Source organism: Oncorhynchus masou, chromosome 18, assembly GCF_036934945.1.
Source record: "Oncorhynchus masou masou isolate Uvic2021 chromosome 18, UVic_Omas_1.1, whole genome shotgun sequence".
Classification (NCBI taxonomy): domain Eukaryota; kingdom Metazoa; phylum Chordata; class Actinopteri; order Salmoniformes; family Salmonidae; genus Oncorhynchus; species Oncorhynchus masou.
The window spans coordinates 35050469-35065735 of NC_088229.1; the positions used below are offsets into that span (position 1 = coordinate 35050469).

The 15267-nt window shown below is 44.0% G+C and overlaps 1 protein-coding gene across 1 annotated transcript; it reads left to right on the top strand.

The window, feature by feature from the left end:
• The first annotated feature begins 11456 nt into the window (after window positions 1–11456).
• LOC135504475 (kazrin-A-like) lies at window positions 11457–15267 on the top strand. The gene is made up of 3 exons (XM_064923106.1): window positions 11457–12342; window positions 13035–13215; window positions 13887–15267. The coding sequence occupies exons 1-3, from the start codon at window positions 12221–12223 to the stop codon at window positions 14043–14045; spliced, it is 462 nt and encodes a 153-aa protein (XP_064779178.1). The 5' UTR covers window positions 11457–12220; the 3' UTR covers window positions 14046–15267.

Here is a 15267-nt window from a genome sequence, read left to right on the forward strand (position 1 = left end):
GAGGTGCTGCCCAGCCTATTTTTCTTTTTCTCATAGTGGATATAATGTTGACGTTCTGACGTTGTTTCAAAGGTACAAATTCAAATTCATTATGTCCACGATGAAATGTGATTACCATGATGACATAATCCTGTTATTGAATTTTTACCCTCAAAACAACCGTGTATGTCGAGGACTTTTTCCCACATAGCTTCCACATCACAATACGAGGGCAAATGATTTTGAAACAACGCTGGTTCAACCAGTTTGTGCCCAGTGGGATTGCCTCCAACGCCCCCGTTAATTTGATAAGCTTTATCACAAAAGTCAGAGGGAGCGCATATCTCCATGGAGGGTCAACATGGGGTAATATAATCTGTTTAGAAGTAGCCCTTAGCCCTCATATTTATTAATAGGGGTCGTCGACAGTTGTAGACACTTTCACAAGTGAGAGTCTAGTTTTATTTTTTGGAGGAGAATGTCTGTTTTTCATCTGTTTTATAGTACAGCATATCAAATCAATGTATAAATCCAGGTGCATCGCCTTTGGTATTATTGTTTCAAAACACAGAGTGAGTGTTGAGCAGGGTGTAATGAAACATTCTCACAGTGTCACGCACAAACTGCTCCCAACGCAGGCAGACTGGCCCGTCTCCATGGCAACTGGTTGCTCTTCAAACGTCTGTTGGACAGTGGAGGCTGGTGGTTTTGAATTTGTGGTGCCCGTCTTGGCTCCTTCCCATGCTGGTTAAACTGAAGCAGCCATCTGGACTGGGTGGGAGGGTCCCAGAGATAACCTCACTCAACTGCTCTATTTAAATACTCTTTTCACGCTATCGTGCCGACCCGAACCGTACGTATATATATATATAGAGTAACGCACAAATTAATAATTATTAATATAATATAATACCATATATATAATACCATAATAATATATACCATATATATATATATATATATATATGGTATTATAAGCATGCACCTAAACAGACAGTCTGCTCAAATTTGTGCGTTACTCTAGCTCGTAGCCAATTATTAGGTTGCTTGAGAAACAGTACATGCTATCGTGGAGGGGATACCGAAAGTGTCTACTAGCAATGTCAAATTTGAACTTTTACTGACCAATTAGCAGGCTGTATGTTTGCATGAACCAAACACTATAATGAATGTACCATCTCTGAAAGTTTTTTTTTCTTTGCTACACTTCCTGCCGTGAATCAAGAAAGACTGAAGGAATGGTGAAGGAAATCATTGGGGAGGAAACTGTGCAGAATGAATACCTGTTGTTCTGTTTTGCCAGACACCCACTGAGACTGAAACACCTGTTCTGTGCTGATAGTATAGGCTATGGGGTTGTGCTGCAATGTTTTCACATCTTTATTATGCAACCAAGTGTGAACACAAAGCAGCCATAGAGAGTGGAGGCCCTTTCAAGAAGCTAGCAGGACAATTCCTCCATTCTTCTGTGTCCTTACCTTGGGATATGACTAGGCTCTTAGCCATAATGTAATTATAAGTCATTCTTCATTTGGTGCCCCCCTCCCACCCGCCCACCAAAAAAATGGCAGCAATTTTCCAGAAGGACTGAAGACAGCTTACAACATTGTCGTTGAGTGGGTAATTTAAAAAAGCAATGTGAATCTGCTACAGTATAATCCTGATGACAGAAACCTTGAAATGATCATCTCATTATTCTTGTGTCATTATTATTTCAATGATAAGGACTACATAACCCTGGTATTTCTGATGAGTTGTGTGATTATTGCTACAGGAAAAAATTACCTTTATGTTGTACATATTTTAATGATAATACTTTTTTTCACTGAGGGACGATACCATTCGTTTATACAGTAGAAATTCATGCCAAAGAAGCCTTAGACCGCCACCTGCTGGCGTATTCACTAACAAGGCAAAGGGGATGTCACTTCTGAGGGAGACTGCACTCCTACACATTGATCAGATAGTTAATAAACTCTCCCTATTCAACTAATGACCCTAGCTATGATCTATAGGGACCTCACTTGCTTACACAATTGCGTTCATAACAAAGTACAATACTATATCATTATTATGGTGCGGGTTTGCTCCTCTCTGTTGTCAAGGAGCTGGTCTTGCAGGCTAATATTGACGGATAAGGCATAATGGCTAAGCGGTGTTTAACAGCTTCAACGTAATGGCCCTGTGGTGTTTAACAGCTACTTTTTGCATGGACTTCGTAAATACTTCATAAGTTTGTTTGAAACTTCGAATAGTTTCTTTTTTTTTGAGCCCTGGCAAACTATTGGGTTGGGCTATGCGCTAGAGCTGTCAAGTAGTCAAACTGTGTTATATCATTCCAAAGTTCTGTCTCATAAACAGAAGCCAAACAGCAGAGCAAGGGCTCTCTGTCTCCTTTTGGTTACTATGATCCTTGTCTGTTCTTATAGAAGAGCCACTGCCCCCTTACTACCACTCTCTCATCTTCCAAAATCATCCTGCTCATATCTCTCCTCCCACTCCCCCTCGCCCACCTATCCAGACTCAGACAGTCTCTCAAGCCCCACCCGCCTCAGTCTCAGCCTATCGGACGGGGAGGATCAGCTGGACCGCCTCCAGCAGGTGGAGCTTGCCCGTGGCATGCCCATGTCGCTGTGGAGGGCGGGCACCGTGCAGGCCTGGCTGGAGGTCGTCATGGCGATGCCCATGTACATTCGCGCCTGCTCAGAGAATGTGAAGAGTGGCAAGGTATGATCCGAGATGACATCAAACTGTAGGAAGACTTAAGACAGTATTCAATCAAAACCATGTGGCTTTCTGGATATCCATTTCAGAGGTTGATTCATTTGATTTTCACATCAGCATATCCTGACGGTGGAGAGAGTTGACATTTGATAAAGAAATTGACAGATTGGTTGTGTGTGCTGGAGCCTGGAGACTTTCCGTCAAGAGATTGTCCATTTCTAAATCAATTGTCAACTCCACCCATCCAGTACATGCTGCTGCGTAAATCAAAGGTACTTGTGAAATCACAATCTGGAAATCCACTACAGCTACAATAGAGTGTGGTTTGACCTTTGACCCCTTTGCAGGTGCTGCTGGGCCTGTCAGATGAGGACCTGGAGCTGGGGTTAGGGGTCACCAGCTCTATGCACCGCAGGAAGCTCCGGCTGGCCATCGAGGACTACAGGGAAGCCGAGAGCGGCAGGGGGTGAGATGCTCAGCTCCTCATACTCCCTCTCACACAAAAAACAGCTCTAGCATCAGATTGCCCAACCCCAAATCTTAACCTTAAACATTGGGAGGGTAAAATAATTTCTGACTCTGGATCTGCGGTTAAAGGTTTACTCTACTACTTCACAAATATACAGTAGCTGTTTGCTACATCAAGTGTGAGATGGTAAAACATGAATAACACTATTCTATCAAACTGCATAACACTATATGTGACAGGCACACTAATGTAAGCAAGGTTAAACGTTCATCTGAGCTAGAGATATACAGGGTTTGGCAAACACAGATTTGGAATTCGAGCCGTTGCCACCAAGCGTTCCAAAGCAGTTAACACCAGAATGTAAGTTGTAATGTTATTGCTTTCAAGTAGAGTTTGGGTCAATTCCAGGCTCGCTCCTGTACGTTGAATTGGACATGGATTCAATTCAACCTCTGGAGTGGCTGGAATTGGAATGAACTACCCCAACACCACTGTCTGGGAATACAAGTCCAATATGGAGGTTATACTCTTTACACCGTAGAGAGCAAAACTGATTTCTATCACGTTAGGCTGACGTTTGCACAAAAAGCCCTGTTTCGCAAAATTGTTGTGCACAAATTTTTTACATCCCTGTTAGTGAGCATTTCTTATTTGCCAAGAAAATCCATCCACCTGACAGGTGTGGCATATCAAGCAGTTGATTAAACAGCATGATCATTACACAGGTGCACCTTGTGCTGTGGACAATTAAAGGCCACTCAAAAATGTGCAGTTTGTCACGTAACACTATGCCCCAGATGTCTCAAGTTTGAGAGATTGGGGCCTTCCAAGTGACGCACCAGTCTAAGTCACTGTATCGCAGTGCTTGAGGCGTCACTACAGACCCGGGTTCGATCCCAGGCAGTGTCACAACCGGACGTGTCCTGGAGACCCATGAGGCGGCGCACAAATGGCCGAGCGTCGTGTTAGGGGAGGGTTTGGTCGGGTCGGGATTTCCTTGTCCCATCGCGCTATAGCAACTCCTTGTTGGCCAGGTGCCAGAAAACTGACCTCAGTTGCCAGCTGGACGGTGTGTCCTCCAACACATTGCTGCGGCCGGCTTCTGGGTTAAGCTAGCAGTTTGGCTTGGCACGGTCGTGTTCTGAAAGACGCATGGCTCTCAACCTTGACCTCTCCCGTGTCCATAGGGGAGTTGCAGTGATGGGACAAGACCGCAACTACCAATTGGGGAGAAAAAAGGGGTAAAGGTACAACAACAACAAAAAGTGGCCAATTGGCATGCTGACTGCAAGAATGTCCACCAGAGCTGTTGCTAGAGAATTGAATGTTCATTTCTCTACCATAAGCCGCCTCAAACGTCATTTTAGAGAATTGGACCTCCATCAACGGCTTCCCTTTTGTGGGGAAAAAAAATTATTTTGATTGGCTGGAACCGGCTCCCCAGTGGGTGGGCCTTTGCCTTCCCAGGCTCTCCCATGGCTATGCCCCTTCCCAGCCATTAGGGCCTAATGCATTTATTTAAATTGACTGATTTCTTGAAATGAACTGTAACTCAGTAAACATTTTGAAATTGTTTTATGTCGTGTTTATATTTTTGTTCATTATACTTTTCAACCCGAAAAATACTTTTTATGGCGTACAAAATGATTATAATCTCTTTACCAGACCTGACCTCTTGTCTTCTTTTTATCTCTTCTCATCTTTTCTTCTCTCTTTTCTTCTCTTTTTGCTCCAGGCTGTCCAAGGCTGCAGACATGGACCACCACTGGGTGGCCAAGGCCTGGCTGAGCGACATAGGGCTGCCACAGTACTCTCAGGCCTTCCACACACACCTGGTGGATGGGCGCATGCTCAACTCCCTGACGCGCCGGGACCTTGAGAGGTCCCTCAATGTCACCAAGAAGGCCCACCAGGTCAGCCTGGTGCTGGGCATCGAGCTGCTGCACACGCTCCACTTCGATAAGGAGGTAGGTGTCATGCAAACAGCAAACTGTATATGCGATACATAAACATTACCAATACATGACATGTTCAAAAGTGCACTGAGCTTACATACTGGACATACAGATATACAGTGCATTTGGGAAGTATTCAGATCCCTTCCCTTTTTCCACATTTTGTTACTTTACTGCCTTATTGTAAAATGGATCAAATAAACAAAAATCCTCATCAATCTACACACAATACCCCATAATTACAAAGCGAAAACAGGTTTTTAGAAATATTTGTAAATATGTAAAAACCAGAAGTACTGTATTTACATAAGTATTCAGACCCTTTGCTATGAGATTCGAAATTGATCTCAGATGCATCATGTTTCCAATGATCATCCTTGAGCTGTTTCTACAACTTGATTGGAGTCCGCCTGTAGTAAATTCAATTGATTAGACTTGATTTGGAAAGACACACACCAATCTACAGTATACCAGTCAAAATGTTGGACACACCTTCTCATCCAAGGGTTTTTCTTTATTTTTTTTTACTATTTTCTACATTGTATAATAATAGTTGAGACATCAAAACTATGAAATAACACATATGGAATAATTTAGTAACCAAAAAAAGTGTTAAACAAATCAAAATATATTTTATATTTGAGATTCTTCAAAATAGCCACCCTTTGCCTTGATGACAGCTTTGCACACTCTTGGCATTCTCTCAACCAGCTTCACGAGGAAAGCTTTTCCAACAGTCTCAAAGGACTGTTGGAAAAACACTTGTTGGCTGCTTTTCCTTCACTCTGCAGTCCAACTCATCTCAAACCATCTCAAAGGCCAGGTCATCTGATTCAGCACCATCACTCTCCTTCTTGGTCAAAAAGCCCTTACACAGCCTGGAGGTGTGTTTTGGGTCATTGTCCCATTGAAAAACAAATGGTCGTCCAACTAAGCGCAAACCAGATGGGATAGCGGATCGCAGCAGAATGCTGTGGTAGCCATGCTGATTAAGTGTACCTTGAATTCGAAATAAATCACGACAGTGTCATCAACAAAGCGCCCCCTCACACCATCACACCTCCTTTGTGTTTCACGATGGGAACCACACATGCAGAGATCATCATTTCACCTACTCTGAGTCTAACAAAGATACAGCGGTTGGAACAAAAATCTCCCATTTGGACTCCAGACCAAAGGACAGATTTCCACATGTCTATTGCTGGTGTTTCTTGGCCCAAGCAAGTATCTTATTTTATTGGTGTCCTTTAGATGTGATTTCTTTGCAGCAATTCTACCATGAAGGCTTGATTCACGCAGTCTAATCTGAACAGTTGATGTTGAGATGTGTCTGTTACTTGAACTCTGTGAAGCATTTATTTAGGCTGCAATTTGAGGTGCAGTTAACTCTAATGAACTTATCCTCTGCAGCAAAGTTAACTCTAGGTCCTCCTAACTGTGGTGGTCCTCATGAGAGCCAGTTTCATCATAGCACTTGATGGTTTTTGGTACTGCACTTGAAGAAACTTTAAAAGTTCTTGAAATGTTCTGGATTGACTGATCTTCATGTCTGATCGTTTCTCTTTGCTTATTTGAGCTGTTCTTGCCATAATATGAACTTGGTATTTTACCAAATAGGGCTATCTTCTGTATACCACCCCTACCTTGTCACAACACAACTGATTGGCTCAAACGCATTAAGAAAGAAAGAAATTCCACAAATGAACTTTTAACAAGTCACAACTGTTAATTGAAATGCATTCCAGGTGACTACCTCATGAAGCTGGTTGAGAGAATGCCAAGACTATGAAAAGCTGTCATCAAGGCAAAGGATGGCTACTTTAAAGAATCTCAAATATAAAATATATTTTTATAAAATATATAATATATTTTTTACACTTTTTTGGTTACTGCATGATTCCATATGTGTAATTTCATAGTTTTGATGTCGTCACTATTATTCTACAATGTAGAAAATAGTAAAAATAAATGTTAAAAAACCTGGAATGAGTAGGTGTGTCCAAACTTTTGACTGGTATAGTATATAAAGGGCTCCCAAGTGGCGCAGTGGTCTAAGACACTGCATCTCAGTACAAGAGGTGTCACTGCAGTACCTGGCTCAAATCCATGTTGCATCACATCTGGCTGTGATTGGGAGTCCCATAGGGAGGTGCACAATTGGCCCAGCGTCATCCAGGTTTGGCCAGGGTAGGCCTTCATTGTAAATTAGAATTTGTTCTTAACTGACTTGCCTAGTTAAATAAATATTAAATAAAAGTTCCACAGTTGACACTGCATATCAGAGAAAAACCCAAGCCATGAGGTCAAAGGAATTTGAGACAGGATTGTGTTGAGGCACAGATCTGGGGAAGGGTACCAAAACATTTCTGCAGCATTGAAGGGCCCCAAGAACACAGTGGCCTCGATCATTCATTAAATGGAAGAAGTTTGGAACCAACAAGACTCTTCCTAGAGCTGGCTGCCTGGCCAAACGGCACCTAAAGGACTCTCAGACCATGAGAAACAAGATTTTCTGGTCTGATGAAACCAAGAATGAACTCTTGGCCTGAATACCAAGTGTCACGTCTGGAGGAAACCTGGCACCATCCTTATGGTGAAGCATGGTGTTGACATCCTCATGCTGTGAGGGTCAAATCAAATCAAATCAAATTTTATTTGTCACATACACATGGTTAGCAGATGTTAATGCGAGTGTAGCGAAATGCTTGTGCTTCCAGTTCCGACAATGCAGTAATAACCAACAAGTAATCTAACTAACAATTCCAAAACTAATTTCTTATACACAGTGTAAGGGGATAAAGAATATGTACATAAATATATGAAAGAGTGATGGTGCAGAGCAGCATAGGCAAGATACAGTAGATGGTATCGAGTACAGTATATACATATGAGATGAGTATGTAAACAAGGTGGCATAGTTAAAGTGGCTAGTGATACATGTATTACATAAGGATGCAGTAGATGATAGAGTACAGTATATACGTATACATATGAGATGAATAATGTAGGGTATGTAAACATTATATTAGGTAGCATTGTTTAAAGTGGCTAGTGATATATTTTACATCCTTCCCATCAATTCCCATTATTGAAGTGGATGGAGTTGAGTCAGTGTGTTGGCAGCAGCCACTCAATGTTAGTGGTTGCTGTTTAACAGTCTGATGGCCTTGAGATAGAAGCTGTTTTTCAGTCTCTCGGTCCCAGCTTTGATGCACCTGTACTGACCTCGCCTTCTGGATGATAGCGGGGTGAACAGGCAGTGGCTCAGGTGGGTGTTGTCCTTGATGATCTTTATGGCCTTCCTGTAACATCGGGTGGTGTAGGTGTCCTGGAGGGCAGGTAGTTTGCCCCCGGTGATACGTTGTGCAGACCTCACTACCCTCTGGAGAGCCTTACGGTTGTGGGCGGAGCAGTTGCCGTACCAGGCGGTGATACAGCCCGCCAGGATGCTCTCGATTGTGCATCTGTAGAAGTTTGTGAGTGCTTTTGGTGACAAGCCGAATTTCTTCAGCCTCCTGAGGTTGAAGAGGCGCTGCTGCGCCTTCTTCACGATGCTGTCTGTGTGAGTAGACCAATTCAGTTTGTCTGTGATGTGTATGCCGAGGAACTTAAAACTTACTACCCTCTCCACTGCTGTTCCATTGATGTGGATAGGGGGGTGTTCCCTCTGCTGTTTCCTGAAGTCCACAATCATCTCCTTAGTTGACTTTGAGTGCTAAATGACTTAAATGTAATGTAAATGTAAATGAGGTTATTGTCCTGACACCACACTCCGAGGGCCCTCACCTCCTCCCTGTAGGCCGTCTCGTTGTTGTTGGTAATCAAGCCTACCACTGTTGTGTCGTCCGCAAACTTGATGATTGAGTTGGAGGCGTGCGTTGCCACGCAGTCGTGGGTGAACAGGGAGTACAGGAGAGGGCTCAGAACGCACCCTTGTGGGGCCCCAGTGTTGAGGATCAGTGGGGTGGAGATGTTGTTGCCTACCCTCACCACCTGGGGGCAGCCCGTCAGGAAGTCCAGTACCCAGTTGCACAGGGCGGGGTCGAGACCCAGGGTCTCGAGCTTGAAGACGAGCTTGGAGGGTACTATGGTGTTAAATGCCGAGCTGTAGTCGATGAACAGCATTCTCACATAGGTATTCCTCTTGTCCAGATGGGTTAGGGCAGTGTGCAGTGTGGTTGAGATTGCGTCGTCTGTGGACCTATTTGGGCGGTAAGCAAATTGGAGTGGATCTAGGGTGTCAGGTAGGGTGGAGGTGATCTGGTCCTTGACTAGTCTCTCAAAGCACTTCATGATGACGGAAGTGAGTGCTACGGGGCAGTAGTCGTTTAGCTCAGTTACCTTAGCTTTCTTGGGAACAGGAACAATGGGGGCCCTCTTGAAGCATGTGGGAACAGCAGACTGGTATAGGGATTGATTGAATATGTCCGTAAACACACCAGCCAGCTGGTCTGCGCATGCCGAGCTGTAGTCGATGAACAGCATTCTCACATAGAGCCCTCGCAAGGCCTGCAGCCTTGCGAGGGTTAACACGTTTAAATGTTTTACTCACCTCGGCTGCAGTGAAGGAGAGACCGCATGTTTCCGTTGCAGGCCGTGTCAGTGGCACTGTATTGTCCTCAAAGCGGGCAAAAAAGTTATTTAGTCTGCCTGGGAGCAAGACATCCTGGTCCGTGACTGTGCTGGATTTCGTCTTATAGTCCGTGATTGACTGTAGACCCTGCCACATACCTCTTGTGTCTGAGCCGTTGAATTGAGATTCTACTTTGTCTCTATACTGACGCTTAGCTTGTTTGATAGCCTTACGGAGGGAATAGCTGCACTGTTTGTAATCGGTCATATTACCAGTCACCTTGCCCTGATTAAAAGCAGTGGTTCGTGCTTTCAGTTTCACGCGAATGTTGCCATCAATCCACGGTTTCTGGTTAGGGAATGTTTTAATCGTTGCTATGGGAACGACATCTTCAACGCACGTTCTAATGAACTCGCACACGGAATCAGCGTATTCGTCAATGTTGTTGCCTGACGCAATACGAAACATGTCCCAGTCCACGTGATGGAAGCAGTCTTGGAGTGTGGAATCAGCTTGGTCGAACCAGCGTTGGACAGACCTCAGCGTTGGGGCTTCTTGTTTCAGTTTCTGCCTGTAGGCAGGGATCAGCAAAATAGAGTCGTGGTCAGCTTTCCCGAAAGGGTGTTTTTCAGCAGCAGCGACTGGGAGACTAGTTGGGATCGAGGGAAAGATGAACTGAGTATAGAGAGATCCTTGATGAAAACCTGCTCTAGAGCACACAGGACCTCAGACTGAGGTGAAAGTTCACCTTCCAACAGAACAACGACACTAAGCACACAGCCAAGACAACGCAGAAGTGGCTTTGGGACAAGTCTCTGAAAGTCCTTGAGTGGCCCAGCCAGAGCCTGGACTTGAACCCGATTTAACATTTCTGAAGAGACCTGAAAATAGCTGTGCACCAATGCTCCCCATCCAACCTGACAGAGCTTGAGAGGATCTGCAGAGAAGAATGGGAGAAAATCCCTAAAAAGAGGTGTGCCAAGCTTGTAGCGTCATACCCAAGAAAACTCGAGGCTGTTATCACTGCCAAAGGTGCTTTAACAAAGTACCAAGTAAAGGGTCTAAATACTTACGGTATGTAAATGTGATCTTTAAGTTTTTTTTACATTTGCAAACATTTCTGCAAACCAGTTCTTGCTTTGTCGTTATGGGGTATTGTGTGCAGTTTGATGAAGGGAAAAAACAAACAATTTAATCTATTTTAGAATAAGGCTGTAACGTAACAAAATTTGAAAAAAGTCAAGGGTTCTGAATACTTTCCGAATGCACTGTAGACGTTACAGATATGTATGTGTGTATACATGTTGGCTACAATACATGTAATTTCATTCACTCGGACACACATCTGTGATCTATGGGTGGAGGTAAAGTTTATTTGAATGTCAAACTATATGTGGTGTGTGTGTGTGTGTGTGTGTGTGTGTGTGTGTGTGTGTGTGTGTGTGTGTGTGTGTGTGTGTGTGTGTGTGTGTGTGTGTGTGTGTGTGTGTGTGTGTGTGTGTGTGTGTGTGTGTGTGTGTGTGTGTGTGTGTGTGTGTCTCAACTCTCTCCAGGCCCTCCAGGCCAGACGGGCTCAGTGTGAGCATCAGAACCTGGATCCCGTGGTATGGACGTGTCATCGGGTCGTTAAGTGGGTCCGAGACATTGACCTAAAGGTGGGGTCTAGGGTTCATTATCATCCCAACAACACTGGCACAATCAAGTACTGTGAGAACATGGTATCTGACGTTTACACTCAGTCCTCATTGATACATCTTTGACACTTAGGATAAGATCTGACCGGTGTCAGTATTTAACCTGAAAAAGCTTACAAATGGTTACATTTGCTTACAAATGGTTACCAATCATTCTATACATGCATTAAAACAGAATTGTGCATACTGCAAACCAATTCAAATCATGCTAAGAGATCATCGTGTGTTTATTGACAATAGACAGAGAGCTTTAATTTGTTGTTATATGCATGGGGGAGTGTAGGAAATTGCGTCAGGTTTATTGACACTCCCTGTCTGTGCAGAAAGATAAAGGAAAGCAGCTTTGTGATCAATTCTGAACCGCTCGTCATCTCTGTGGTTACTGCACAGTGAGTCACGGCTTCAATAAATGGATAGTAGACAGGATTTTTTTGCTTATGATATCCCTTCTATTGATATTGACTACATGTAGTTCAGAACAACTATGAAAATCAAAGATGTTTTCATCTGAAGAGCCCAACTCAATATTGTCAGTCAAACCCCTATTCAATCAAATGTTGAGGGTTACTGTGGGCAGATAGAACAACATTGCATGCGTGCACATTGAAAATGTTGGGTTCGTATGCTCTTTAAAATCTCCATTACATTTTTATTCAACCTTATTTAACCAGGCAAGTCCATTAAGAACCCATTCCTATTTATAATGACGGCCCTGTTATTTTACATTTTTAGGAACCTTTAAAAAAATGTTTTTGTCCCTCTCCCTCCTCATCCTGTGTAGGAGTTTGCTGACAGTCTCCAGAACAGTGGAGTTCACGGGGCTGTAATGGTGCTAGACCCCTCCTTCAACACAGACTCCATGGCAACGGCATTGGGTATACCCGGCAACAAGCACATGATTCGCCGCCACCTCACCGAGGAGATGAAGGTCCTTATCAGTTCAGCCAGGTGAGGCAATGGAGAGAGAGAGAGAGAGAGGGAGGGAGGGAGGGAGGGAGGGAGGGAGGGAGGGAGGGAGGGAGGGAGGGAGGGAGGGAGGGAGGGAGGGAGGGAGGGAGGGAGGGAGGGAGGGAGGGAGGGAGGGAGGGACAGATACAGCTAAGACCAAAGTCATGAGGGAAATGTGGTTAGATTAAATTAATGTAGTTTAAGGGAGAATCAAAGAGAAAATATCAGAGAAACAGAGAGGGAGAGAGTAAGGGTGAAGATGTATGGTTTATCTACGTTGATCCCCACTCTGCAGTACGGCTGGGTTAAGTGACAGAGTGGAAGTCCACCTGTCTGCATCCCTCTCAGGCGCTGTAAGATTTAAATGGCAGTTGATTAAATGGCAGCCTTATTGTCAGGGAAAGGGATGAAAAATAGGGATGAATAGACAACATCTCTTGCTTAACCTAATTAAAGAGGGGACTTGTGGGATCACATGTGCAGGACACCGATCTGTTTCAGTCAGGACAGATTCAAGTCAGGACAGATTCAGAGTGGAAAATGGAGAGGTTCATCACATGCAAATCACTCTGGCTAAGAACGGCTGCTTAAATAACTACATAATCAGTAAGGAATCTGCTCATCAATAATCTGTACCTAGTCAATCAATAATGTACCCATTCCTCCCCTCCCTCCTGACCCTGACACCCCAGGTCAGGAGGTCTACAGCAAAACCATGACAGGCTGGGGACAATGAGCACCCCGCCAACGCCTCTACGCCACGCCTCCCCACCCACACCCTTGCGGCACGCCTCCCTGGGCCGGCCCACCAGCTCCACCAACCGCCACACACACCCGGACGACGAAGGCTCCCTCAGGAGACGGGCCGTCAAGGTGGGCACTCCCCTAGACTACGGATGAAAATTTGCTCTTTTGTTAACTCTGTCAAACTTGAATGTAAACAATAAAATGTTGATTAAAGGTTCGGTTAAATTCAATGCTAATAATTAGCATTTGTTGGCCGTGGCTAGTTTAACAAACCCAAAGTGTGGATTGCAGTCGCTCCTTGTCCATAGACAGCTTTGATGGCAAGGGAACAAATATCTGTATATGTAATTTCTCTGAACTATCCCTTCAAAGTGCACTGACCCTGTCAAATAAATTCCTGTAACGATGTTTTAGCTTCAAGTCTTTATTGTGTTTAAAAAGGCCTTGAAGCCAGAATGTCACTCTTCGTTCCTCTTGTATTTGCTTTCATATAGTGTAAACCTATAGCCCAAGGGAAATACGTCATTAATGTGTATCCGATATTCTCAGTTTGAAGCCTACAGTAAAGGACCATCTCCCTTGGGCTATAGGCCTACTCTTTAGAAAAGCTAAATGAAGCCTTGTTTGTTTCTTTCCCCTTGGAGTAACCACTGATCTAACATTACTGGATAGGTGAAAACAGGTTCCACTATTTAGTTTTAACCAATCCAAACAGGTCAGATCAGTGATGACTTCAAGAAAGGGAGGAAGTACGGATGCATATTTGAACAGGGCCTGACTTCTTTCTCCTCCCCCAGCCTCCTTTAGGGTTCAGTCCCAAAGCCCACAGTGGGCGGGACTTGAGTTGTCATAGCAGCTACGGCTCGCTGCCGAGAGAGGCTTGTGACGAAGCTCCGCCCAGGACAGAGGGGAGTCCAATCCACAAACACTCGGGCATCGAGGTCACCAATGTGTGAGGTCATTGACGTGTGAGGTCATCGACATGTGACATCTGTGCCTACAGTACGGCACAAGACAACAATGCTTTGTGGGATGCCAGACGAGTGATGTTTACTGTACTTTTTGAATGATGTAGCCTTTGTTGGTCTGAATACACTATTTTCGAGAGAGAAGGAATCTTTTTTCCATTTATAGTCTAAGAACAACTCTTTACATCTCTCACTGGTATTTGTCGAATAATCTGACCTTTGTGAGGACACACGTCTATCCCATGGAAACAAACTTAAACTGAATAGGCTTTTATTTTTGTATTTGCATTATGTGCAAAGGTTTTTTAAACAGGAAATGGCTCAGCAATTAGTTGGTGTTTAGTAGTTCTTATTGAGGACGGGCCTGTTTCTCAAAAGGAAGAGCTGATGAGGAAATATGGTCATGTGTTTGTGTACAGGGTACTTTCCTGATTCATTGCAAATTAACAAAAGAAAACTATTCAAGTGAGATTTATCGCAAATGTCTTTTTGATGTTTAATTCAAACATGGTGTTACAGAAACTGTCTCAGATGCCTTGCGAACTGAGACTATGGACATTGTCTCAGATGCCTTGCGAACTGGGACTATGGACATTGTCTCAGATGCCTTGCGAACTGGGACTATGGACATTGTCTCAGATGCCTTGCGAACTGGGACTATGGACATTGTCTCAGATGCCTTGCGAACTGGGACTATGGACATTGTCTCAGATGCCTTGCGAACTGGGACTATGGACATTGTCTCAGATGCCTTGCGAACTGGGACTATGGACATTGTCTCAGATGCCTTGCGAACTGGGACTATGGACATTGTCTCAGATGCCTTGCGAACTGGGACTATGGACATTGTCTCAGATGCCTTGCGAACTGGGACTATGGACATTGTCTCAGATGCCTTGCGAACTGGGACTATGGACATTGTCTCAGATGCCTTGCGAACTGGGACTATGGACATTGTCTCAGATGCCTTGCGAACTGGGACTATGGACATTGTCTCAGATGCCTTGCGAACTGGGACTATGGACATTGTCTCAGATGCCTTGCGAACTGGGACTATGGACATTGTCTAAGATGAAAACTTAAACTTGAAGTTGTATTAACTGTATGTTTGATAGTCTTTTTTCAGTTTGTTAATATACACTGTTGTGTCTAAACTAAAATGAACACTCCCTCGTGACATTTGATACATTCAATAAAACCATTAACATGG

Coding starts and splice junctions, on each gene's coding strand:
- LOC135504475 (XM_064923106.1), top strand. CDS start 12,221: ATGGTGCTAGACCCCTCCTTCAACACAGACTCCATGGCAACGGCATTG. Junction 12,343..13,034: donor GTCCTTATCAGTTCAGCCAG/GTGAGGCAATGG, acceptor CTGACACCCCAG/GTCAGGAGGTCTACAGCAAA. Junction 13,216..13,886: donor TCAGGAGACGGGCCGTCAAG/GTGGGCACTCCC, acceptor CTCCTCCCCCAG/CCTCCTTTAGGGTTCAGTCC.